Genomic DNA, 27,751 nt, shown 5'->3' on the forward strand with positions numbered 1-27,751 from the left:
GAGCTGGCAGAGAGCATCATCAGTTGAGTTTCAGCTCCATAGTGTGTTTGTTCCAGACAGTAAATCCTCATGAATATGATCTTTAACTAAAGTGTTTGATATTTGTTACTGAATGCTGCGTCATCATGTTGCTGTGCTGCGTGGTGCTGCTGCTGGCGGCGTTCCCGCCCCGCGCTGCGTGCTGGGAACAGTACGACATGGAGCTGTTTGACCTGGTGGAGGAGTTCCCTCAGAATTTCTACCAGTTCCTCTCCGTTCCTCAGGTCTTAATACTACTCTTATTACTTTTTATCACGGATTACTCTATGACTTTTGTAATGAATGTGCTCTATGCACAGCAGCCATATAGTATCACTTCCTTCACAGGTGTTACCAATGACACTAATGAAGGCTCTGTTCCATTTAGTGTAGTGTTTCCACGACCCCCATAATTCTGAGAGTGTACAAATGGAACCAAATGGACCCTTACGGGTACATTTGGTTCCATGTGTACACTCTCAGAGTTACACACCCGCAACCCAGCCAGCACGCCCACGTGGGTCCCATATGGGTTCAAGGCTCTTGACCTGTCAATAGGCTCTATGCACAGCAGCTATATTATCACTTCCTTCACAGTTACCAATGATGCTAATGAAGGCTCTGTTCCATTTAGTCTAGCACAGTGGTTTCCACGACCCCCATAACTCTTGAGAGTGTACAAAGGGAACCAAATGGACCCTTACGGGTACATTTGGTTCCATTTGTACACTCTCAGAGTTACACACCCGTAAGGGGCCATTTGGAAGCCCACGAGGGTCCCTGGACCCCAACTTTAGACCCACTGGTGTAACAGAGTGTTTCCAGTGAGCCAACATGCACAATATCAGCACCCTGACTCTGTTTGACCATGAATGGAACAGAGCCTCCTTCATTAGTATCATTGGTAACACCTGTTAATGTCTTCATAATATGGCTGCTGTGAATAGAGCCTATAAGCAGTGGTGGAGAAAGTATTCACATTTTTTTGACTCAAGTAAAAGTGACCTGGTGGAGGAGTTTCCTCAGAATTTCTACCCTCTCCATTCCTCAGATCTAATAATACTCTTATTACTTGTTTTTATGTGTTTCGCTAGCCAATCACAGTCCTGAATTTGCAAAGTCAGCCAATCACATAAGGATAAAGGATAATTCCTTTTAACAGGTCGTTCATGAAAGTCCTTGCGGTCTTGTTTCCAATGAGAACCTGTGAGCAATTAGGGGTTAAGAGTCTTGCTCAGGGACAAATTTCATTTCATCGACATATATGCTGGCGTGGCCTGGAATCGAACCTGGGGCAACCAGGGCCTCTGGCTCCCTTGGCGGGCTCACTAACCACTCAGCTATGGCCGCCCCCATTCAGCTATGGCCGCCCCCACTAACATTACAGCTAGTGGTGATGACACTAGCTGTAATGTGATTGGCTGACTTTGCAAAAGTATAGATTTGCATTGACTGTGGAAGGGTTAGGGGTGTAGACTGCGTTGTAGATTATTGGCCAATCACGGTGCAGGATTGGTCAGTGTCCAAAACTCACTTTTAGGGGGCGGTTACACCCGCCCCAAAATACCTCAAAATTGTACTTAAAGTACAGCACTTGAGTGAATGTCCTCAGTTACTTACACCACTGCTATTACTTTATAATGTATTGCCTTATGACTTGTATCATGAATAAGAGATTCCACACAGATTCTATCAGTTCCTAAACGCCCCCCCCCAGGTGCATTTTATTACTTAATCATGTATTAATTCATATTTTTTTTATAATTGATAACTCAACGTTTCATGTCAGAGTGTTAGATATGTAACAGCTGCTGCCCTGACATCCACCACAATGCAACTAGCTTCTAGCTTGTGTGTGTGTGTGTGTGTGTGTGTGTGTGTGTGTGTGTGTGTGTGTGTGTGTGTGTGTGTGTGTGTACACACAGGCTAGTGGTGTGTGTGGTCTGGTCTCTTATTAACAGAAGGAGCAGTCAGTCAGTGACATATAGTTCATATAGTGTTGTCATTGGTAGCATCTGTTTTTTATAGCCATGCAATATGAATGTTTTTGATGTCACTGTAATGGGCTTTTATTTTTCAGAAGGAAAAACAAAATCTTAAAGACCCAATAAACGGATATGTTAAAAAAAGAAACGGTGCAGATACAGGACGAGAAAAAGGAACGGTATCAGAGTAGCATCACTTTAACTTAAAGTAACGGCACAAGTTACATTATGGTGCCAAATCATAACAAGTTCATAACAAACTTTAAACAAGTTTAAAGTTTGTCTCAGCATAGTCCCAGCATTGTTCCACCCTGAGCAAGCATTTGTGCGACATGGCAACGAAAAACTCTCCTTATTTCTCCCCCCCATCTCTCTCTCTATGTGGAGAGTTATGTGGATATAACTGTGTGTGTGTGTGTGTGTGTGTGTGTGTGTGTGTGTGTGTGTGTGTGTGTGTGTGTGTGTGTGTGTGTGTGTGTGTGTAGGATGCGTCCTCCACAGACATCAAGAAGGCGTACAGGCGGTTGACTCTCACCCTGCATCCTGACAAGAACAAAGATGAGGAGAACGCGGAGACGCAGTTCAGACAGGTAACCATGACTGCACGTCACCGTGACGACACGTTGCCGTGGTGATACAACGTCGACGACAAGTTACCGCCACAACGAGTTACCATGACAGCATTAACCCCGTTTAGACCTGAGGCGGATTTGGTAGTTCTCACACTTATCAAATGTTCATAAATAGCAGATGTACAAGCTCGCAGCACGGCATGAAGTGAACCGCTGCCTCTAAAATGACACAGAGGCGTTCCCAGTTTGAAAGGTATAACGACGTATAGGTCTAAATGGGTTAACCCATTAAGACCGGGAACGCATCCGTGTCATTTTTAGATTTCTTAGGCTATTAAAAGAAAATAGCAGATATACAAGCTCATAGTGGGGCACCGAGTGCTGCACTATGAGCTTGTAGATCTGCAATTCTTTCGAAAAATCATGAACATTTTTGCAAATCTTTGAATGCATATTATTTTAAAGCGAACATTTGTAACTCAAATCTTTGCCTCTGGGGATTCTTTATTTTTAAAACATGTTGCTATAATCAGTGGTTCTCAAAGTTTTTCATGTCAAGGACCCCCAAAATGATATATATTTGGCCGTGGCGTGGACCCCATCTCAAAAATATTTTGAGAAAAGCAAAGATTTGACAAATGTTTGCTTTAAAAATATATATATTTTCACGATTAAAAAACAATAGGAGATCTACAAGCTCGGTGCCGCACTATGAGCTTGCATATCTGCTATTTTTGAATAGCCAAAGAAATCTGAAGTGACACAGATGCGTGCCCGGATTGAACGGGTTAATTGGTTTTCTTGGCCTTTGAGAGTATCAGAATCAAAGATAGGCCGTAATGTCCATCAAAGCATGCATTTCTTTGTGCGCTGTGTGTTCACATGATGCTTGATGTCATCAAAACATCAAACTTTGCAGCCTCACTCTAGTCTCCACGATAGCTCCGAGATGAGGTCCCCGCTTCTTAGGGTCCCGGCAAAGGTTGTGTCTGGCAAAAGTCAGTGAACTAACATTTAAACGACGGGGTTGAAACAACCGTTTAAATCAGCCCATTTAGTCACCATGTTTACCTATTCAACCCGGGTGGGCCCTCCCGACGGCAGGTGTTTAGTTCTGCTCCCGATTCGGCTACTATGGGAAAACATGGCACATGGCAGTAAGCGATTTAAACGGTTGTTTCCACCCCGTCGCTTAAATGTTCCCTTCCGACTATTTTGCAAACGTCTGTAGGTACCTTTTATTTATTTTTGGATACGATGTTGCGAAAAAGGTAATCTTCACGGACTTTTGCCGGACGCGAGATAGACCTTTTAGATCGGCCAAGAGAGATTTGAACAAATCAACAACGTCACACAAATGTATCATTCACACCTGGCGCTGTGTTTTTCATATGTCATGTAGCTTTAACCATGCACATGCAAGCACTACGAATACCTAGTACAGAGCCCTGGGGGACCCTGGGTCGACCTAGTGTGTATATAGTGTTTTAAGTGGTCTTAATGTAGATTAGTGCAGTGTAAATATGTTCAGTCTCCAGACTGTTGGCAGCCTGCAGGCTTGACGACCAGTTGTTCAAGCTGCATCACCGTCAATATTAACATCACTTAACCTACTTGAACCCAGGCATCAATATTCTAGGGGAACATTAGCCAAAAATAGCAGATCTACATGTAGACATTAAAAACAAAAACAGTCAAAGTACTAACAGAGCCAACTCCGGTCCAGTTTACTAAGTCTTGAGGGTTTAAGTGGTTTTAACCCTCGTCAGCACCTGTTTACAATTAAACTCATTATGATTAACCCTGGGGACTGCACTGTTTGGGGCCAATTTTATCTAATTTTCAAAATGTTATAAACATTTTCCAAAACAACGGGCTAAAAAATAACTTGAATGACTGACTACCATCACTGCATGTATTGTGTAACTTTGCTATAAGCGTGTGCTCGTTGTGAGTTATGTTTAATGCAACATAATGAAAGAAATACACATATTTGTTTGTTCTACGTTTTTTGTAACCGCATGTAGGATGATGGAACCTTAACGTGCAGAAATACTGCTGTTTCGGTTCAGATAAAATAAAAAAATCATAATACTACATATTAATGTGTTATAGTTGGTGTCCGTCTATGAAGTTCTGAAGGACGAAGAACGGAGACAGAGGTGAGTTGTTGAATGGAAAGATTGTAGGAAACACTTTGGTGGGTTCTGTTGTGTCAGTTCATTCATTGCTTGGCTGGATTTCCGCCTGTGTTTCATAGTCACTCACTGAACTGAACTGCATAGTCACTCACTGTTCAGTAATTGAGGTGTTATACAACCTTTATGTCGAGTCATTGACTGAGGGGAGTTGGGTTCTAACCTATATCTCACTGTCAAAGACAAATCAAAGACATCTATTAAGCAGGGGATAATATACCCCGCACCGGTCGTTGTTGATAAATAACCCCCGACAGGATGATTAAACACAGAGGCAAAAGCCGAGGTGTTATTTATATCCTGAAGGGGGTTATTTATGAACAACGGCCGGTATGGGGTATATTATCCTGCTTATTACACAGCTACTGTACTTAATAAATAAATGAACAAATTGACCCAAAAGTAACAACAAAACAAAGTATTTCCTTGCCTACGGTAATGAAAGTATTCCATGGGTGTTGCGCTGGGCAGACGCGGTCGGCTCGGAAAAACAAGGAAGTGTCGAGCAAATAGAATCAATTTTCAGTTACTGCATTGTCTATTTCTCATCTCAAATGTTTTCAAGAACATTCTCGAGAGCAGTTTAGCTGTAAATGACATTGTGCGTTTGTTTACATGGCCGTCATGTTGAGATACAGCATGAAATCAAGCAGCGCAGCCATGGTGCTCTGAGCCTTTGATTAGACAGTGACCTGTTATTGAGCTCAGTGGTCATTATCCAGAAATGACACACCGCTGAATTCAGCTATTGACCAATCAGAATCAAGCATTCAACCAAGCCATGTAATAACAGTACGTACAGCATTATAAGCAGAAGGTATGCGCATGAGGTTGGACATGATAGATTGATTGAATACTTTATTAGAAGTTTGCAGAAAAGAAAGAAGCACAGCTCAATACAAGGTCAGCTAATAGGAATTAAAAAAAAACAAGACACTGAAGAAAGCCGTTGGCTTATTTCCATTGTGGTCCTTTGTACTCAATTCATAGTGACATTAAATGACAGACACATATACACTACTATGCAGAGCAGCATATAAACAGCAACATGGTAGATCCACAAAGGAAAAGTAGTTCTCGTTGGCCAGGGAACAATCCACATGCAAGGCTATAATCCAAATATAAGGAAAAACAGTCTGTCAAAGTAAAGGGTTCCAGTGTGGAACACTTTGGACAGCCTGGTGACATGCGGTGTTCAGGCCTTGTTCAGCTGTGTGTGTGTGTGTGTGTGTGTGTGTGTGTGTGTGTGTGTTTGTGTGTAGGTATGATGACATCCTGGTGAATGGCCTTCCAGACTGGAGGCAGCCAATGTTTTACTACCGCAGAGTGAGGAAGATGAGCAACGCTGAGCTGGGCTTCCTGCTCTTCCTCATCCTCACTGTGGGACACTACGCCGTCATCTGGTCCATTTACCTGGAGAAACAACTGGTGAGTGACATCATTCACTGCCCAGTAGGGCCCTAACTGGGCCCCTACTGGGCCGGCCCGAGGCTCTGCCCGGCCCGAACAATAGGCTCTATGCACAGCAGCCATATTGGGAATGAATTGGGCCCCTTCCTTACTTCCTTCACAGGTGTTACCAATGATACTAATTAAGGCTCTGTTCCATTTAGTGTGCCATAGTCGTTGTCTTAACACATTGAGTGCCAAAAACGGTCCGGACCGTTTTTCATAATCCTAACATGGTGTGCCAAAAACGGTTATGGCCGTTTTTGGGGAAAAATATGAAAAAAAAAAAAAAGATTTAGACTCCAATCCACCTCCTGGTTGAGTTATGACTTCAAAAGCCTGTATCTCGGCTCCTGTGTACTTTTTGTTTTTACGATGTATTTTCGACTATTTTCAACTGGCTGCAACTATGGAACGGATTACCGAATGTTTTTAATCTTTTTCCCCGGATTGTACGAGACCTCTATGTGTGTAATGAGGGGATCACCGTGAGGACGGTGATCACTGAAAATGTTTTGTGACAACTTGAAAAAGGTCCAAAAATTGTTAAAATTCCAGGCACTGGAGGTACCCTGTTTTGAAAAAACCCTGGCACTCAATGTGTTAATTGCAAGGACCCCCATAACTCTGAGAGTGTACTGGAACCAAATGGACCCGTAAGAGTCCATTTGGTTTCATTTTTACACTCTTAGAGTTACACACCCACCATAAGGGGCCATTTGGGAACCAAAATGGTGTGTTTCTAGTGAGCCAACATGCACGATATCAGCACCCTAACCAGAATGGAACAGAGCCTTCATTAGTACCATTGGTAACACCTGTGAAGGAAGTAAGAAGAGGCTGAATTTATTTCCAATATGGCTGCTGTGCATAGAGCCTATAACCATACTTTTAGGCCCGAAAAGATGTCGTCCTCAAAGTCACGCATCCAACAAGCTTTGAACTGAGCAGATTGGACCTTCCGTTCCAGAGATAATGGCCAAAACATCTTGAAAACGGCAACTTTCGCAGATTTTCGATTGAGTTTTGGCCATTGTCGCCTGTTTTTCTTTCATAACACAGGCTAGGAAGGTTGGACAGCGACAAACTACCAGTACTAACTAACAGTAAAGTTCCCTTTTAGCTTCATCCAACACATCCACTGCCATTTCCATTTGCCTTACCGTTAGGCAGCTAGGGGCATTTATTTTTTGGCGGTAATAGATTTTTTTTCTTTACGGAACCAGAGGCTCGGCCTGGCCTTACTGATTAGCATAGATTTTGGGCCCGGCTCTTCCCGAAAACGTAGGGTGGGGCAGAATTTGAGAACTCTAGCAGGAATCTGTCTTTGTCCTCATTAAAAGCAAGCGTTAGGACACATTTACTGTATGTCTACCTGCATCTCTCTCTGTCCGTCTCTGTCACTTATGTGTATCTGCATCTCTCAGTCTCTCTGTCTTCTCTCTGTCACTCACTCGTTCACTGTTCACTGTCAGTGTTGCTTGGTGAGGAAGAGACATGTTTTTGCATGTTGTTGCAGTCGTTATTAATCTCCTATAACAAGACTTATTTTGACAAGACAGTGTTGTCACTAGAAAATCTGTTTTACATGCTAACTAGGATGCAATAGTTGCGTGTTTGCAGTTGATATCAGACGGGAGTGTTTATTGTGTACATCCCATACCCCGGATGGATAGCGTGCACCCGATTGCCTGCTTCCTCACAGACATGTATCTATAGGCTAGAGGGACTATTGTTGAGATGTATGAATTGAATTGAGTTTAATGTTGGCCTACTGCAAGCTAACTGATTTTTACATCAGTCATAAAGGATCAGCAGGTAATAACACAATAATGACACAATACTACTTTATTATCGGCTTTCACTGAAATGTGCCTTGTGACAGCAGCCTTGCATGCGACACACATTATAACACAAAGAATAACAAATGACCTAAAAACAAAAAACATAAAGACAAGAGCAACAATGTCCACTGTTCTGCTTACCTGTGGCCAGATTCTAAATTAAACCTCAAAATCAACGGATGAACAAGGGATGTCTGTAGTCTGACCTTATTGAACTTTTTATCTCCTTTTTTCAAGGTAACAAGTTGCATGGCTAGTTTTTTAAAGTGACATTGAACATTGAATGATTTACATTTTCAGAGGATTGTCAAAGTATTGGTTTTGAATTGAGAATCGAAATCGAAATTTCACACTGACTGTGTGTGTGTGTGTGTGTGTGTGTGTGTGTGTGTGTGTGTGTGTGTGTGTGTGTGTGAGACAGGATGAACTGTTGAGTAAGAAGAAGAAAGAGAAGAAGAAGAAGTTAAACTCCAGAACAACAGACGACTCCAGAAACCTCCAGGACAGGTAGACAGACTGGCTGACAGACTGACCGTAGATCAGGAGTTAATATTGGGCGAGATTATCCTCTAGTAGTGTGAGGGATTCAAAAGGTCTAAGGATGTTAACCCATTTAGACCCGAGGACCCGAATCTATGTCTTCTAAATACAGTTTTCTGAAAAACCTATGTTTCTATGTCAGTGGTTCTCAAACCATTTGGCCACGGACCCCCCCACACACCATCTCAAAATATGTTGTTCCAGGGACCCTCCAGAAGCAAAGATTTGAGTTAAAAAAATGTTGCTTTAAAAATGTATATTTTCAAAGATTTGCACCAATTTTCACAATTCGTCAAAAATAGCAGATCTACAAGCTCATATCGCGGCACGAAGTGACTCGCTATGAGCTTGTACATCTGCTATTTTTGAATAGCCAAAGTACATTTTGAGAACTAATGTGCTATATAGCTAAAATCATAAAAATGACACGGATGAATTTCCAGGTCTAAATGGGACCGAGCTTGTAGATCTGCTACTTTAGGTACTTGTACACTCTCAGAGTTAAATTAACATTGATTGTACGATATGAATTGGGGTCCCAGAGATATAAATGCCATTAAATGGGGGTCTGTAGCCCTAATGCATGTCAAACTGGGGGGTCCTTGAAATTAAAATGGTTGAGAATCACTGCTAGAGCCTTAAAAATCTTCTCTTATGGGGGTCCCTGGCATATCTTTTCAAATGGGGGTCCGCGGGCTAATAAGTGTCAATTTGGGGGTCCTTGACGTGAAAAAGTTTGAGAACCACTGATTTAATGTAGCCAAATGAATCTGATTGGATTGGAAAACAGGCCTAGACGGACTGCTTTGTCTGGGTCAAATAAAGGTACCGTCTATGGGGCTGAGACACAGGACAGGCTGGCTGACAGGTATACAGACAGACAGATATTGCTTCATAATGTGTATTGTGTTTGTTTTGTAATGCGTCGTTTTTTGTTGTTGTTGTGTGTTAGATTGTGCGATAAACCTCATTGGCAGGACATCCTGCCACTCAAAGTCAGCATCTGGCTCTACCTGTCAATCAAGTCCCTTCCACAGACCATCCAGGTACTGTAGCCCCGCCTCTCCACTTAGCTCGTAATGTCAAGTCACTCCCTCTCACAGATTAATGAAGGTGTGTGTGTGTGTGTGTGTGTGTGTGTGTGTGTGTGTGTGTGTGTGTGTGTGTGTGTGTGTGTGTGTGTGTGTGTGTGTGTGTGTGTGTGTGTGTGTGTGTGTGTGTGTGTGTGTGTGTGTGTGTGTGTGTGTGTGTGTGTGTGTGTGTGTGTTTGTGTTACAGGAAGTGAAGCAGTACTACGAGGAATACAAAGTGATGAAGCAGAGATTGAAAGAAGAGGCTGAACAGGAAGAGGAAATCGTTCCAAGTAATCAACTTTTACAAACATTACTCCATTGTAGTACGGCTGGACAATAGTATATCATAGTACCATAGCAACGTTGTTAGCTTGTAGATCTGTTACAGAATAGTATCTTACAGTAGCATAGCAACGTTGTTGGCAATCTAAACAATTACTATCACAAATAATAATCTGTAGTTTCAATGTACAGATAATTATTTATGACAGTATATCGTTTAGAGTCAGATGCTATGTTCATGTTTTACCGGTGATCCTAGTTTACTGTCTCTGCATTTGATGTATGTGTTTACCTTGCTTATTGTAAGGCGCTCTAGTTAAGAGTGTCTGCTAAAATGCTGTAGAATAGAATCTAGAGGTTACGTAGGTAACCCCGGTTCTTTTAGTTTAGGAGTGAGGCACTCACTATGGGGAAACAGCGCCATCTGGCGATGCAACAGAGCTACACAATACGCTCCCGGGGCCCATTTCATTGGGCTAGAGGGTATGTCACGCAACCGGCTGTCCCTTCCCCTTTCCGGAAGGACATATAAGGGCTGGTCGTGACGTAGTACTTCCTCTTACCACAGGTCCTCTGTTCGCAGTGGCGAAACAAAGGGGTGTTTGGTGAGTGCCTCACTCCTAAACTAAAAGAACCGGGGTTACCTACGTAACCTCTAGTTCTTTGTCGTTTTGAGTCGTGAGGCACTCACTATGGGATCTATAAACCCCCCGGAAGCGTTAAAAACATTGTATCCCCAGAAAAAAACCGCACGTCCCCTACTGGCTCAGGGACCCGCACACGGCGGGCCCCCGCTTCAGGGACGCCCAGGCCCACCGGGCCTGGACACGGCACAAGGGATGAGATAAACGAAAACCCCGACAGACCGAAGTCTTCCCCATTCAGCTAATAGAAGACAAGGCTCGTCACCTACTAACCTCCTAGTAAGGGAACAGGGCCCCCCTGCTCCCTAGGACCCAACAGATTGTTAGCCCCACGGGATCACATCAGGGGGAGAAAGGCACCTCAAGTAGATGAGGCTGCCACGCCAAGGACTGCGTGCGTCACCGAGGAAGCCGCCATGTCCAGGCTGTAGAAAGCTGCAAAGGTCGAAGGAGACGACCAGTCAGCAGCCCTGCAAATCTCCTGGACCGAAAACCTCTCTAGAGAGGGCCCAGGAAGCAGCCAATCCCCTAGTCGAGTGCGCCCCCAATCCAACAGGTACTGGGGCCCCACTACTAGTATAGGCGAGCCGTACGGCCTCAACTATCCACCTGGAAAGCGTTGACTTGGCCATCGCTTTCCGCTGGTCACCCCAGCCGTAGGTGACAAACAATCGTGTTTACGACCTACCAGGCGCCGTCACCTGACAGTAGAGCCTCAAAGCCCTCACTGGACAGAAACAAAGTGACCACTCATCCACCGCCGAAGCGAAAGGAGGTGGATGAAACGCAACCAATCCGACCGGAGCCGGTGCAACCCCCCCGGTCTTGGTAACGAACGCCAAGTTTGGCGTCAGCAGAACCCGTCTGCTATCCCCAGAGCACCTCAAGCACTCCGAACTCACCGGGAGTGCATGCAGGTCACCGACCCTCTTGGCCATAGCCAGGGTCACCAAAAAGACTGTTTTCAGACTCAACACCTTGAGGCTCCCAGTCTCGAGACGTTCAAACGGGGGGAAGGCAGAGTGCATTCAGCACCACCGCCAGATTCCAAGCTGGAAACAGAGGCCTGGTACCCGGCCTGGTCCGTCTGGCCCCGCCCAAGAACCGCCGTACCAGGTGACGATCGCCAACCGTCCCGCCTTCGAAAACCTTCGTGGCAGACGGAGATGGCATCCAAGTACACCATGACCGTCGAGAAGGTCAAACCCTGATTCAGCTTGCTCTGCAAGAGAAAAAGGAAGCCGCGTACCGGGGCCCGAAAAGCCACCACCACTGGTGACTGCCCCTGGCACCATGACACGAAAATATTCCATTTGACGTCATAGGCAGCCCTAGTAGAAAACGGCCCTCGCCCTCTGGATGGTAACCACCACGTCAGGGGGCAGACCACACGAATCTAGGTTGGCCCTCACACAGGCCAGAGCCACAGATCTAGGTCCCAGGGGCTGGGGTGGTTGATCTCGGTCCCCACCTGCGTCAGCAGGTCCGCGATCGGAGGAAGGGACCCGGGTTCGGCGTGGAGCAGAGAAGTTATCTCCGATCCCCACACGCCCCAACCTGGAGCAACTGGCAGTACAGTCAGGCCCTGGGGCCTGACCTTTTCCAACGTCGGGCGGAACAACTCCAGCGGCAGGACTGCATAAAGCAGTTCCCTCGGCCAGCTGTGAGCCAACGCGTCCAGTCCCAACGAAAAGTCCGCTGCCTTCACCGAGAAAAAGCGAGAGCACTTCGCGTTCTCTGTTGAGGCAAACAAATCGACCTGTGGTCGATCGAACCTGGTTCAACCCAGGCTGGCGTCCGTCGTGACAGCCGTCCGTGAGATCACAGCGCCTCCCCTGACGCCTTCTGACAGAAAGGGTGCGCATGAGCACAGCCTAAGTGAATCCACGCAAGTGGAGACACCAGACCTTGTCGAGGGTCCACGGTAGGTGGGATCCTGAGAGCCCGCATCCACCTCTGAAAGGTCCCAAAATAGCCTACTTAGGCAGGTCAGGTGTATGGCTGAAGTCATGAGACCCGCCACCTGCACGCACAGCCTGTAAGTGACTGTCTTTCCTACGTGGAAAGGCCTCACACAGGACAGGAAGCCGTCTAACCACTCCTGAGACAGACGTGCTGCGAGCGTGGTCGAGTCCAGTGAGAACCCTATAAGGGAGGACTGCTGGGACGGAACCAAAACGCTCCTTCTAGAAACCGACAGTGAAAAACCGACAGTAATCGCGCCTCAGGGCTACGTCGGTCCACCTGTCCCCCTGACCGAACGTGCGCAGGAGCGCCACGGTCATCAGCATACGAAACCTGAATTTCGTAACGTAAGACTTGATGAGACCCCTTCATCCAGAAAGGGTCACATAGCCTCCCCCCTCCTTCTTTGGCCAGAAAACACACGAAAAACCAGTTGTACCAAAAACTGGGAAAAAAAAACGGGGTTACCTAAGTAACCTCTAGGTTCCAATTCGTAGACGGTTTTCTGAAGATGCCCTTGCTCAGTAGAGAGAGTCCCTCTCTCTCAGAGACATGGCTGCATTACCTCTCCGCATGAGAGGAACATCCTGTGTCTGACATAGGAGGCATGTAAAGGTACGTGGAAAATCACGTTGTTGTCCAGGGGAGCTGACCGGTACAACCACAGTGTGTTACTGCTGTACTGAGCCTGACCAGTACAGAAAAAACAGTGTAACACTGACGTACCTGCTGCATTAAGCAACACAGTGTTGTCGTAAGCGAGGCTAGGTAGCCGCTAGGTGAAAACAACAGCAGAAATTTCCTGTGCACCGGGTAGACGGGAACGTGGAAACACGCATCCTTTAAGTCTATGCTGGTCCATCCGTCGCCCTGACGCACCGTGCGTAGTAACGCTGCGTTCGTCAGCATGCGAAAATTGAATTTCGTTAGAAATGTATTGAGACCTCTCAGGTCCAGTATGGGACGTACACCCCCCCCTTTTTCTGAACCAGGAAAAACTTTGAGTAAAAACCCAGGCGTTTCCGATCTGGGGAGAACTCTCCTATTGCGCCATTGTTTAGGAGAGAGAGAACCTCCTCTCGTAACGTAACTGCCGCTGCGCCCGTCGCGCTGGAGAAAATCACTTTGTCTGACATCGGGGGTTTCATGCAAAACTGTAACTTGTAACCCTCCTGTATGGTGCGCAGCACCCAATGAGACGGGTCGCAAGCTTTCCATTTCGCTAGACAGCGAGCTAGTGGGTTGAGGCGAGTTAAAGAAACTGCTCGCTCCACCGGCTGTCTGCCCGTTGTCATGGAGACCAGTGACGCGCTCGCACGCTCTGGCGTTGCCAAACGTGTGACGCTCGATAGAGGCAGTACGGGTGTTACCTGATTGACAGAAGGATTCGGGAAAGTCACGTGACCCCGCACGCGGTGCCTCCCCAACATTGGTATCCGGTCGGAGAAGCCCCTTGTCCGTCTCCGGTCGGAAAAGGAAACAGTTGGATTCGGGGAGGTCACGTGAGACAGTACGCGGTACCTCCCCGACGTCAACATCCGGTGGGGGACGCTCGACGTCCGTCTCCGGTCGGACACGGAAGTATGTAACTTGTTTACCTTCCGTTCGGCCATCTTGAGAGGGCCCTGTGATGCAGAAGCGTTTTGGCGCCCTCTCCAAGATGGTGGAATCGGTTGTAAAAACGGGCGTGACGCCTGTGCCAAGGTGCAAAGGCGCCCTCTGGCGGACAGGGGTGGTACCGTTCTTACAATTGATTTTACAACTGGTTTTATTGTTACCTTCAAAGGAGTCAGTACAAGCAGTGTTTCTGTCCCACACGTATTTGGAAAAACGAGAACCGGCTTTACCAAATACTGTGGGCTCATGGGGGGGGGTCAGATTGCTTGTCCCACACGTATCTGAAAAACCGACGAGGGGTTTTTCGGATACTGTGGGCCCAAAGGCAGACCATCGAGAACGGTCCTCGTTCTCCCTGGCACACAGGCGGAGTTGGAAAAAGACAAGGTTTTGTACTTTTCAACGCATGTAAAACCACAATCACAGGGTATTCCTTCACAGATCTTACAGTAAGTGCGACATGCTCCTCTGTTTGGCTGTGGAGGCTGGAGACTGGTTTTCCCATCTGCACTGGAGTTAATCAATTCAGTGTAGCAAACATATTGGCATAATGGCGAACATTATATAAAAATAATGGAGAAACACATTATACTTCGTATCCCGTCAGTGTTTGGAAGGCCGAGAAACCGGTTCCGTCCAATCATTAAGGGCTTAGTTCAGAGTTAGTCAATTTAGTGTAGCAAACACATTGGCATAATGGCGAACATTATATAAAAATAATGGATAAACGCATTATACTTCGTATCCCGTCAGTGTTTGGAAGGCCGAGAAACCGGTTCCGTCCAATCACTATGGGTTTATTTCAGATAGTGTCTGAACCATGCAGGGTGTGGTGAAAGAACAACCATAATAGCACAAAAACAGGCAATAAAAACAATATATTGACATTAAGGCATTATATCGTATCCCAGCCGTATTTGGAAATGCAATATGTGACAAGTGTGACAGACATATTGGCACAGTGATAAGCGTTAAGTACTACAATATACTGACGTTGATATGCATAACATGTTGTATCCGACAGTGTAGGAGGACGAGCACCGACCATTTTCCTAGCATTGTGGACTCATGTCGACATGGTTTGAATAATGCAAAGGTTTGGTTCTTTGTAACAAATTTTATTGGCACAAAAAACAGGCATTATATTTTGTACTGACCTCACAGAATGTGCAAAAAACTACCCTGCTTCTGCTCTGTAGACACTGGGAGGAACAGGGCGGTCAACGTCGCGTACTCCGCTCACGAAGGGGGTCGGGCTAGCTTACCGCGGGCCACCGCTCGTGGCAGCTGGAGTTGGGGTAGGGAGGCGGGAGTGTCGCGGTGGTGCTGGGCGAGCACCGCTAGCACCTTCGGCGTTCCCCGTACAGGCCCTGGCCTGACCGTAGCGAGCCATCGCGTGGTGAAAGAAGCAGCTGCGGCTGTAGCCGAAACAGTTAAGCTGGTTAAAGCCAGGCCGTATCTGTGACGAAGCAGCCTCACCGAGAGCCGGGCGAGACAGGCAACACAGTTCGAGTATCGCGGGAGGGTTTCGGGGGGACAGAGCGAGAGCCGCTGGTGTCCACTAAAACTACCGGCACAGGCCGTATCTGTGACGAAGCAGCCTCACCGGGAGCCGGACGAGACAAGCAACACAGTTCGAGTATCGTGGAAAAGAGCGACAAAAAGCTAGGCTAACAGCTCTATTCGGGGAGTTAGCTCAACGGATAGGGGGTTAGCGCTGTGGAAGTAGCCAAACAGCTAAGCTAGTAAGTTAGCGGCTAGGCTAAGAACAGCTTTAAGCTAACGTCGGCTCACAAAAAGCTAGGCTAACAGCTCTGTTCGGGGAGTTAGCTCAGCGGGAAAGGGGGTTAGCGCTGTGGAGGTAGCCGAAGCTAGTAACAGCTAGCGGCTAGGCTCAGAGGCAGCTAAGGGCTAACACCGGCTCACCACGAGGTAGAATAAAGTTAGTTTCCTGGAGTTTAGTCGAGCGAGAAAACCCGTGGGTGACTTATCCTAGTCTCCGCTAGTTTCGGGGGGACAGAGCGAGAGCCGCTGGTGTCCACTAAAACTACCGGCACAGGCCGTATCTGTGACGAAGCAGCCTCACCGGGAGCCGGACGAGACAAGCAACACAGTTCGAGTATCGTGGAAAAGAGCGACAAAAAGCTAGGCTAACAGCTCTATTCGGGGAGTTAGCTCAACGGATAGGGGGTTAGCGCTGTGGAAGTAGCCAAACAGCTAAGCTAGTAAGTTAGCGGCTAGGCTAAGAACAGCTTTAAGCTAACGTCGGCTCACAAAAAGCTAGGCTAACAGCTCTGTTCGGGGAGTTAGCTCAGCGGGAAAGGGGGTTAGCGCTGCGGAGGTAGCCGAAGCTAGTAACAGCTAGCGACTAGGCTCAGAGGCAGCTAAGGGCTAACACCGGCTCACCACGAGGTAGAATAAAGTTAGTTTTCTGGAGTTTAGTCGAGCGAGAAAACCCGTGGGTGACTTATCCTAGTCTCCGCTTTTAGGGCTAAAGCTGGTTTCTCACTTTGGGTCCTGAAGTGTAGTAATTGTCGAATAAATGTAGAATTCAGTTTTTAACAAGCGTGTAGCCTTGTAACATCTGCGAACAGAGGAACTGAAGAGGAAGTACTACGTCACGACCAGCCCTTATATGTCCTTCCGGAAAGGGGAAGGGACAGCCGGTTGCGTGACATACCCTCTAGCCCAATGAAATGGGCCCCGGGAGCGTATTGTGTAGCTCTGTTGCATCGCCAGATGGCGCTGTTTCCCCATAGTGAGTGCCTCACGACTCAAAACGACAAAGAACTAACTTTACTCAACATTTTTAGCTTGTAGATCTGTTATAGCAGTGGTTCTCAACCTGTGGGTCGTGGGGGGGGGGGTCCCTAGATGACAGTGAAGTGACAGCGAAGTGACAATTTAAGGACTTTTAATACCTAATACCTAAAAAGAAAATAAATTAATCAACAAACTATACTATAAAAGCTGGTCAAAAATTGGCCAAATTGCCAAATAATTGCCAAACATTGTGAAAATATCAGATCTAAAACGCTGCGAGGCGTTGTGAGATTGTAGATCTGCTATTTTCAGTGTGGAACCGAGTCAAACTAAATGTAATGCCTTAACTCTTACAATTCCAAGTGCTTGTCAGGGTCGGGGGTCCCCAGTTCAAATATGATTATTTTGGGGGGTCCCCAGTTCAAATATGACAATTTTGGAGGGTCCCCAGTTAAAAAATATATTATTTATGGGGGGTCCCCAGTTCAAATATGACTATTTTGGAGGGTCCCCAGGTTCAAATATGATTATTTTGGGGGGTCGTGGCCTGAAAAGGTTGACAACCACTGTGTTATAGAATAGTATCTTACATTAGCATAGCAACGTTGTTAGCTTGTAGATCTGTGCTTTTTTGACGCGTTACTCCAAGCTCACGACGTACCGCATCATTTCCTGTTCGCCTTGCAGGAGAGAAGCGTCCAAAGGTGAAGAAGACCAAGGTGGAGTTTCCTGTGTACGAGGAGTCAGGAGGTCAGGTGGGCGGGGCCTACCAGAGCTATGATCAGGGCGCGTCCATTGAGGAGATCGAGGAGCAGATGAACGATTGGCTGGAGGAGAAGAAGGGCGCCAAGAAAAAGGTATTTGTCTTTTGACTCGTAGATTTATCCGCTAAAATATATTATTAATTATGTAATATGTAGATTCATGAACAAAAAATATGTTATGTCATTGTTACGACCGATTACGACAGTTGGTCTAGACTCTAGAGGATGTGGGGTCTGAAAATAAATTAAAAGTTGTGAAAAATAAGGAGTCAAGACAACAAATGTACAAAAAACTATGGATGTATTAACAAACTTAAAGACTTAAAGCAGCACTATTGTCTCCCCTATACATAGTAACACAGTCAAGCCCCTAGCAGGGACCCCCCTGAGTCTATACATTTATGCAAGGATGATTATTATAGCTTAAACACGTAACTTTATAAAAAAAAATTGGGACATAATATGCTATATACTGTAGTTGTTAAAAAGTTACATAGAGCTGTTTAGCAAAACACATACAGTACCATATGTTCTGACCATTAACTAAAGCTATTATAAAGCAAGAAAGCAAGAACACAATAAGCCGGGCACCTAGAACAGATAGACACACACACACACACACACACACACACACACACACACACACACACACACACACACACACACACACACACACACACACACACACACACAGTCATACACGGAAAAGGTCCTTTTCTTAAACTCCAATACTTCCATGCTTAAGGGATGAGTTCTGATGGCTTCACATCTTTGTGAAGGGTATTCCAAGTAAAGGGGGCAGCACATTTTAAAAGTTTTTGTTTTTTACCCCGCTCTGAAAGAGCATGAGGAACAGTCAATATAAAAACATCAGAAGAGTGGAGGTTGTAATGTGATCAAATATGTACACAGTAGTACACACATAGAGGTCATAGTGTCCATGCATGGCTTCTGGTAAGATATGTACACAGATACACCTCCATACATCCAAGCATAGCCAATCTGCTCTTTCAAAAAAAAAAAAAAATAGCACAGAGTACACTGATGTGTAAGATGCTTCCAACCATTGACACATCTTAACCCATTGAGACCTGAAGCCAATTCCTACATGTCTCCTAAATCTCAACAGTTTTCTGAAAAACGTATGTTTCTATATCAGTGGTGCTCAATCTTTTTCATGTCAAGGACCCCTAAAATGATATGTATTTGGCCGCAGACCCCATCAAAATATTTTGTTCCAGAGACTCTCAGAAGCAAAGATTTGAGTTAAAAATGTTCGCTTTAAAAATATATATATATTCAAAGATTTGCACACATTTTCACAATTTTTCAAAAATAGCAGATCTATGAGCTTGTAGATCTGCTATTTTTGAATAGTCCATAGTGTAAAATAATGCTTTTTAGCTCAAATCTGAAAATGACTCAGTTCCAGGTCTTAATGGGTTAATAGACATTCTCAGAGCCATGTAAAAAAAAAGGTTATAATGATTAAGACGGATTATATGCTTACTTGCCATAAGAACAAGGTGTATGTACTCACTATACATATAGGTTTATAAAGACTAAGATGCATATACTTGATGAATAAATGAATGTAACGAAAGTAAATCAACAGAATAAATGAATGAATGCATGTAACACGTTTATTTTGTCGGTCAGTCCTCAGAGTGGACAGAGGATGAACTGAGCATGCTCAGTAGATGCATGCAGAAGTTCCCTGGAGGAACTCCTGGGCGATGGGAGAAGATCGCCCACGAACTGGGAAGATCGGTCTCTGAAGTAAGATCTGACGTTCATTATTTATTTGTTTATTTCAAGTGGTTAAACCTTTATTTAACCAGCCGGCAAAAGGCAAGACCTCTTGAGGGAGGTACGCATCAAGCAGGTTAAAAGCAAATAAAACACAGTAGAAGAACAATTATAGTCAATAGATAAAACACAATGAAACATAAATGTAACCACACATTACTGCACAGACCAGATAATTTAAATAAACAGGCTAGCAGTCTAAAGCAGGGGTTTTCAACCGGTGGTCCGCGGAGGTATTGCAGGTGGTCCCTGGCCAAAAAGAAAAAACATTTTTTTTTACTTTTAATAACTTACAGGAGTTCTTACTGTATTGTGTGTGTGTAATATGAAATGTGAGCTTACCATAATCACAGTAATCCTTAATCATATTCCATCATATTCAAACAAAATCGCTGTATTTTATTAGATATTATATTGATATTATAGCTATTTTCTCCAGTTCCCTGTGGTACATGAACCCCCACCACTATTGTGTGGGGTGGGTCTATGATGGACCCGCCACGCACAATAGTGGTGGTCCCCAGGTTGCTTTTAGTCAGGATGGTGGTCCCTGGGTCGAAATCAGTTGAAAACCCCTGGTCTAAAGGACAACAGCATTTATCTTTAAAGGTCCATCATACGTATGTAGAGCTACAAACCAGCAGTACTACACAGTAAAATCCTCAGTGTTAATGTATCCATTTGTAACTCTTGAGAGAGTATAAATGGAACCAAATGGACCCTTACGGGTCCATTTGGTTCCATTTATACTCTCTCAGAGTAAAATTAACACTCTGTGTTACTGTGTAGAGGACCTGTTAGGAGATAAAACCAGCTATGAAATGAAACATGGAACAAACACTTTTTTTCGGGCTCACCAGCCAAGCAGATGCTATTTAACAGCTCAAAATGACAAATGTCTCTTAAGTATATTACCATGTGTTGTTTAATATTACTATACTCCCATATGCATTGTCATTTTTCAATGACTAACATAAATATTAGCATACTTTTGAGTGGACTGAAGGCAAACCTGCAAACTCTTGACGCCTTGAAAAGGGTGACTAGTTCTAAAAAAAATCTAACCCCTGTTGGTGGACAATTATCCCGCTTATTACACGGCTACTTAATAAATACATTAATGCATTGACCCAAAAGTAACAACAAAACAAAGTATTCCCTTGCTTACGGCAATGCAAGTATTCCATAAGTGATTTCCAGACAAGTCACAAAGTGCTTTACAGAGCAGAATAAAAAGAACAATCATGATACAACTTTGGATAAAAGCCATTACAGACGATCAGAGAATAAAGCAAGTGGCACAAAATACATACAGATATACTCAAATAAAACAAAAGTGACAGTAAAGTTTAAGAAAAGGCCTTAGCATAGAGATACGTTTTCAGAAGAGTTTTAAAAGATGATACTGATTTTGCACGTCTTTGCAGGGTGACAGGTAGGGCGTTCCAAAGCTTAGGGGCCCGGACTGCAAAGGCTCTTCCACCCTTTGTGATGAGCTGGGGTGTGGGGGTCTCCGGGAGGGCCTTATCCGAGGATCTGAGGCTGCGTACTGGCCTATAAGGTTCCAGCATGGCAGAAATATAAAGGGGGGCCTGTCCATTCACAGCTTTAAAGGTCTTAAGTAAAATTCTTAAAATCAATTCTAAAATTAACAGGTAACCATTAACACAGGGGTGGGCAACTTTGATGATGGAGAGGGCCTCTATATTTCAACACTCACTCCAGAGGGCCACATTGCATATACTGTCGGGCGATTCTATGTCACACAAAAATAGCAAAAATAGCAGATCTACAAGCTCAAAACGCGTCGCAGCGCGGTGCGTTTTGAGCTTGCAGATCTGCTATTTTCGCTGTTTTTGAATTGGAATTCAGATTTATTTTTTGCAATTTTTCAATTGGAATCCTGAAAAGTATTTTTTTAATTTAATTTCAAATGCATTTAGTTACACTAATGTTAACTTTATGAACTTAATTACAAATACATTGGACATAAAAAAAGACAATAGAATTTTAATACTAGTCCTTCAGCCACTACTAATATAGTAGCAGTAATTAAAGCGGGTCATGTTTAGAATTGTAACAGCTGAAATCAATAATATATCAGTATTCCGATATTAACCTGCGGGCCACATTAAGTGAAGGTGGGGGCCGCATGTGGCACCCGGGCCGCCAGTTGCCCATGTATGCATTAACAGGTAATAAGTGTTGCGCTGCGCGGACACGGTCGCCTCGGAAAACAAGGAATTGTCGATCAAATAGAATCCATTTTTGGTCTCTGCATCGTCTATTTCTCGCTTCAAATGTTTTCAAAAACATTCTTGAGAGCAACGCTTAGTTGTATATGACATGGTGTGTTTGTTTACATGGCTGTTATGTTGGACACAGCATAAAATCAAGCAGCGCAGCAATAGACCATATTCACACGGCGGCCATATTGGAATTTAACATTGAAAGTGCCGCCACCCAGGGTGGCTACTTTCATCGACTTCATAGAAACATGGCCGCCGTGTGAATATGGTCTATGGTGCTCTGAGCCTTTGATTAGACAGCGGTCTGTTATTGAGCCCATCGGTCATTATCCAGAAATAACACACCGCTGAATTCAGCGATTGACCAATCAGAATCAAGCATGTAATAAACAGGTATACTGTATGTACTGTACTCATAACTGGGTGTGATGTTTTGTATTATGTACAGCATGTACTGTATGTTTTAAAAGTACTCGTGACTGATGTTTTGTATGTTTCAGGTGACGTCCAAAGTGAAGCAGCTCAAAGAGTGTGTCAACATTTCAGGTACTGTATGACTGTGTGAACACATACATACACATATAGTGTGACTTACTGTAAATTAAACTACTAACACATAATGAACATACAGTATGACTGTAAATAACCTGACATTATTTAACTACTAGGGCTGTCAAAAGATTAATCAGATTAATCACAGTTTAGGTTTGATCAACTGATTAATCACCATTCGTAAATATCCCCAAAATATGCCCATTTTATCCGTTTGTGACGTTAGCCCTGGACACACACACACACACACACACACACACACACACACACACACACACACACACACACACACACACACACACAGACCCGTTTTAGATTATTTGAAGTTTTGTGTGTAGAGCGCTAGGCTCTACACACAAAACTTCAAATAATCTAAAACGGGCCTCAACACTAAATGTCTCAGAAAATATCTGATCTAGAAGATCCAAACACGGATGCACTGTGAGCTTGCAGATCGAATGTTCTCCCCAGAACAAGGACACTAGAGCTGAATTCCAAAACCCCACACTTTCACACTCGCTCACTCTCCTCGCGTCCTCCACTCGTGCCTAAGCCCCGCTCCTGCGAGGAGGAGAGGATTGAATGTGAGGACGGAGTGGTCAACCAGTTGGCCTCATAGGATCGGAATGCACTCTAGCGTCATTTCAAAGCGACGTCAAATTCCGCTGGAGTTCAAGCTGGAGTAACCGAGTGGGAGGGAGTGAGCGAGTGGCTGAGATTGTGTGTGTTTTTAAGGAGAGACCGTGTGTATTGTGGTGTCATGGTTGCCATCTGTCTTGTCCTGCTCCAGGATTGGTCAAGCTGTCGGAGCTGAAGGGGAAGTCGGTGATGTCAGCGAGGGCGGCGGGGCCTGGGTGCGTGCCAGACAGCCTGATGACACACAGAGAACCAGAACCTCCTGCTGCTCCTGCGCCTCCTGCTGGCGGGGAGGACCAGGAGGAAGAGCAGCAGGAGGAGGAGGAGGAAGAGGTGGAGGAGGAGGGTCAACAGGTCATCAGGAGGAGAGGAGTAAAGGCGAAAGGTAAGGCAACAGTGAAGGGACAACTTCTGATTAGGGTTGGGATCCGGAATCGGACCAAATGGACCCCCCCCCTCCAGTTTGGTCCACGGACCCCCATAACTCAGAGTTACAGACCTTAGGGTCTATTTCTAGTTACATTCAATAATTTAGCTGGGGACCGTGGAACCCCCTCAAGAACCCCTGGGGATTCCTGGACCCTACTTTGAGAACCACTGTTTTTTGTGATGCGTCTCTGACAAATATGTTTAAGAAACCATCAAACAAACCATCCACGGGACACATAACTATGAACCAATGCAGCACTTATGAACCTTATGAACCAATGCAGCACTTCTAATGCGGGACATTCCCGCACAACACCGCAATGTTATTATTACACTCGGAGACGATATTTTAGTTTTGGGGTATTAACCAAATAATTTTTTTTTATTCTTGCAGTTTACAAGAAGTGAATGTGATATTGTTTATTGATATTTTTGGTGTCTTATAATCCCATAAGGGAACATATGTTATGATTTGGCATTTTCATAGACAATAAGTAATGTATTTCTCACATTATTTGAAGATCCAGTATTTTAAAAACGGTCCGTTGCCCCTGCCTTGTTTTAAAGGTCGCAGAAGACAGGGCGACTTTGACCCCACAGCCCTGGAGGAAGAGGAGGACGAGGACGGGGTGAAAAAGGAGGTGGTGAAGAAGGAGCCGGTGAAGAAGGAGGCGGCGGCGGAGGAGGAGGTGGTGTGGACTCAGAGCCAGCAGCGGTTGTTGGAGTTAGCTCTACAGCAGAACCCCAGAGGAACGGCCCAGCGCTGGGACCGCATCGCCAAGCTGGTGCCTGGCAAGACAAAGGTCTGATTTTTTTCCCCCTTCAAAATCTTGAAAAACTAGACAGATATTCCTCCTGCTCATTACTGTGCACAAAAGTACTGTATACTTGAAGGGGAATTTCGCCCCACGTTATTCTTACCTTTATTATGACGTTATGATATCCTAGGACGAGAGGTACCGTACAGAAATTCCATAACTCCATAACGGATCCGCCACAGTTAAAGGACGACTTCACCCCTTTTCAACCTGTCTTCATATAATTGGTCCTCACTAATACTCATGATAAAATGGTACCATTTTTTTCTACTCGGTCTGTGTCTCAGAGGAGGGCTGTGGACAGTTCAGAGTCCCGTCTACCAGTGACATCATCAATGGGGAATCCAAGCTAATAGAAACTGCAGGCTTTCTATTCCTGGAAAGTTGCAATGCAATAAAAGAAGCCATTGTTCTCGTGTTAATAAAAATCAAAATAAAAAATGTGAAATCTTGTTGGAAAAAAAAATCATGCCTAACGATGATGTCACTGGTAGACGGGTTTCTGGACTGTCCACAGTCCTCCTATTCTCATAGGAGGACTGTGGACAGTCCAGAAACCCCACAGACCAAGTAGGAAAAAATGGTATCATTTTATCATGAGCATTAGTGAGGACCTATTATATGAAGATAGGTTGAAAAGGGGTGAAGTTGTCCTTTAAAAACCCGCGCCTATGGTTCTTGCTTTAAATCACGTATTTTAGTAGCTTTTTATTTTGTTGTTGTGCGTGTCGTGATAGCGCGGCTTACGGTCGAGCGTATTCAAGAACAACAGGTTGCATCTTGTTCTCTCACTGTAAACATCAGATCTCTCCAGAAAAAAAGCCATTATAACCCATTAAGACCTGGGACGCATCTGGGTCACTTTTTGATTTGAGCTAAAAAAAAAAGCATTATTTTACACTTGTAGATCTGCTATTTTTGAAAAATCGAGAAAAAGTGTGCAAATTAATATATTTATATTATTTTAAAGCGAACATTTCTAACTCAAATCCTTGCTTCTGGGGGTCCCTGGAACAAAATATTTTGAGATGGGGGTCCGTGGCAAAATACAATATAATTTTGGGGGTCCTTGACATGAATAAATAATAAATAATGCTACTTACCCGTACAGATAAACATGAGAAACAGTAAAAAGAATGAAAACATGTTGGATGAAACAAGGACAAGCTGTCAACTAAAGACTTTCAAGCTTCCATTTAACCGTGTATGCTTCTACTCTCTGTGTGTGTGTGTGTGTGTGTGTGTGTGTGTGTGTGTGTGTGTGTGTGTGTGTGTGTGTGTGTGTGTGTGTGTGTGTGTGTGTGTGTGTGTGTGTGTGTGTGTGTGTTCTCTACAGGAGGACTGTATGATCAGATACAAGCTGCTAGCTGAATTGGTGCTGAGGAGAAAACAAGCCAAGAGCTGACTTCACCTTCATATGGAAACACAGGAACCTTCATATGGAAACAACACAGGAACCTTCATATGGAAACAACACAGGAACCTTCACATGGAAAGAAAACACAGGATCCTTCATATGTAAGCCAGAAGCTCCTGTGAACGTCCATATCGTAGGGCAGAAACCTCTTCTCTCCATATTCTAACTTTTTGTGGGGTTTTTTTTCGTAAATGAGTGCCCTACTTGATCATCTACAGTGTCACACAAAAGCATCAAAAGTAGCAGATCTACAAGCTCTATTCTGATACTTTTGATGCTTTTGAATCCTGAAAGGGAAAACCTATGTCCAGAATCCTGTGTTCCAATGGATCCAATGTAGTTATCATTTAGTCACAAACTCTTAATACTTAACATTAGTTAAATATTCATAACATAAAAACGAACGGAAATAGCAGATCTACATGCTCATGAGCATGTAGATCTGCTATTTTCACTACTTTTGTTCAACACTCTCCGTATAGGGCATTCATTTACGGAATAACTGACAAAGATGAAATATGGAGATTCAAGGTTTCTGACGAGTTTCTGACGAGCGACGACAACGGAAGCCAGAAGGTTTTCTGAACCTCCCCACGATGTTTGAGGGGACAGAGAGACGCCATACAGAGGGTTTTCCCTTCATCTCCTAGTGGTTTGTCTGTTGAACATTTCAGAGGTTTGTTCCTATGGTGTCGTGAGGAATGACAAAGCCATCATGAACTCTGACCCCCACAGCTTTCACATTATCTTTGTGCCTTAGCTCCGCCCCCCGCCCCCCCCCACACAGCATGCAGTTTCGTCCAATCACGTCTCTCGACAAGCGGATGGACGGACGGCGCTCCGCTCAAATCAGTCGGATGAAGTTGAAATTAATTTGGACGTTTAACCCGTTAAGACCGGGAACGCGTCTGTGTCATTTTTAGATTTCTTTGGCTGCTCAAAAATAGAAGATCTACAAGCTCATAGTGCGGCACCGAGTGCCTCGCTATGAGCTTGTAGATCCGATTCTGGGTGTCCCAGGAACAAAATATTTTTCGCATATATGAGATTCGCATATTCTCACGATTTTTCAAAATAACTATTTTTAAATAGCCAAAGAAATCTGAAAATGACAGATGCATTCCTGGTCTTAATGGGTTAAACGAGATTGGCTCCTTTCAGTTTTATCACATTTTTTAATACGACAAAGTGTTTGCTTCTTAATTTGTAAATACTGTCTGTTACCCAATCTGGACGTGAATTATTTTGTCTTTTCAGCTAATATTAAACGTAGAGCAGCGGTTACCAACCTTTACTGGATCAGGACCCACTTGAAAATCTCGGCGCACCCATCTGACCACTTAACACGGCAGATGGGTGGGCATTTTCAGAGCATGTTTATTTTAATGATCAGTGGAACTAAGGTAGTATACTTTAAGTTCCTATTTATATTTATGTTATATCATCAATACGATCTTTCTGTTTTGCCAATTATTTTGGGGCCCACTTGGTTGGGAATCGCTGACATAGAGTATCGGGCTCATCTTTTACTGATAATACTCTCAAGCTTCTAGAAGGAAGGCGGAATCCTGCAAGGAGCAAATATTCAGTATATATTACGTGTTAAAAAAAGGCCTCTGATGTGCAACGAGTTGAACTTTTTATTTTTTATGAAACTTGTTTGTTACACATTCTGTCGTGTTTGGAGTGTTTGATGTCAGTTTGGGTCAAAATGTGGGCTTTCTCACAAATCCCGCCATGTGCTTTTCTGACCGTTAGAACTCTGTTTTATGAGTTGAATCCACTGTGTTTTCAACAACATCTGGCTGGCAATCTGTCGGTCACTCATTTAATAAAAACAACAAATAAAGTATTTAATTTATTTCCCTGTCCTTGTGCATTTTTGTTATTGCGACTATTGAAAGTCCAAAATGTGTGAAATGGAAACGCAATGCGTATATTCTTCGCACATGATGGCAGTATCAATAAGACATTGGTTGTATAGTGCTGTGGTTTTCATATCAAGGTGCATTATTTATTCGGCATTTGACTACCATTTGGTGAGATTTAGCCTCTCAGAACCAAAACTTAGAATATTTTGTTATGGTTGGATAATATTTTGTCCACAATTCCATGCTGTATTGATGT

The 27,751-nt window shown here is 44.3% G+C and overlaps 1 protein-coding gene across 1 annotated transcript; it reads left to right on the forward strand.

The window, feature by feature from the left end:
* Positions 1–27,485, forward strand: dnajc1 (DnaJ (Hsp40) homolog, subfamily C, member 1). The gene is made up of 13 exons (XM_084057929.1): positions 1–263; positions 2,489–2,593; positions 4,691–4,737; positions 6,036–6,201; positions 8,488–8,573; positions 9,559–9,652; positions 9,885–9,969; positions 17,638–17,807; positions 19,374–19,493; positions 22,273–22,318; positions 23,115–23,345; positions 23,957–24,192; positions 25,544–27,485. Exons 1-13 carry the CDS (start codon positions 126–128, stop codon positions 25,610–25,612), a joined length of 1,593 nt encoding a protein of 530 aa, XP_083914055.1. The 5' UTR covers positions 1–125; the 3' UTR covers positions 25,613–27,485.
* The last annotated feature ends 266 nt before the right edge of the window (positions 27,486–27,751 follow it).

This window comes from Gymnoscopelus microlampas (assembly GCF_963454915.1).
Source record: "Gymnoscopelus microlampas genome assembly, chromosome: 5".
In the NCBI taxonomy this organism is placed as follows: domain Eukaryota; kingdom Metazoa; phylum Chordata; class Actinopteri; order Myctophiformes; family Myctophidae; genus Gymnoscopelus; species Gymnoscopelus microlampas.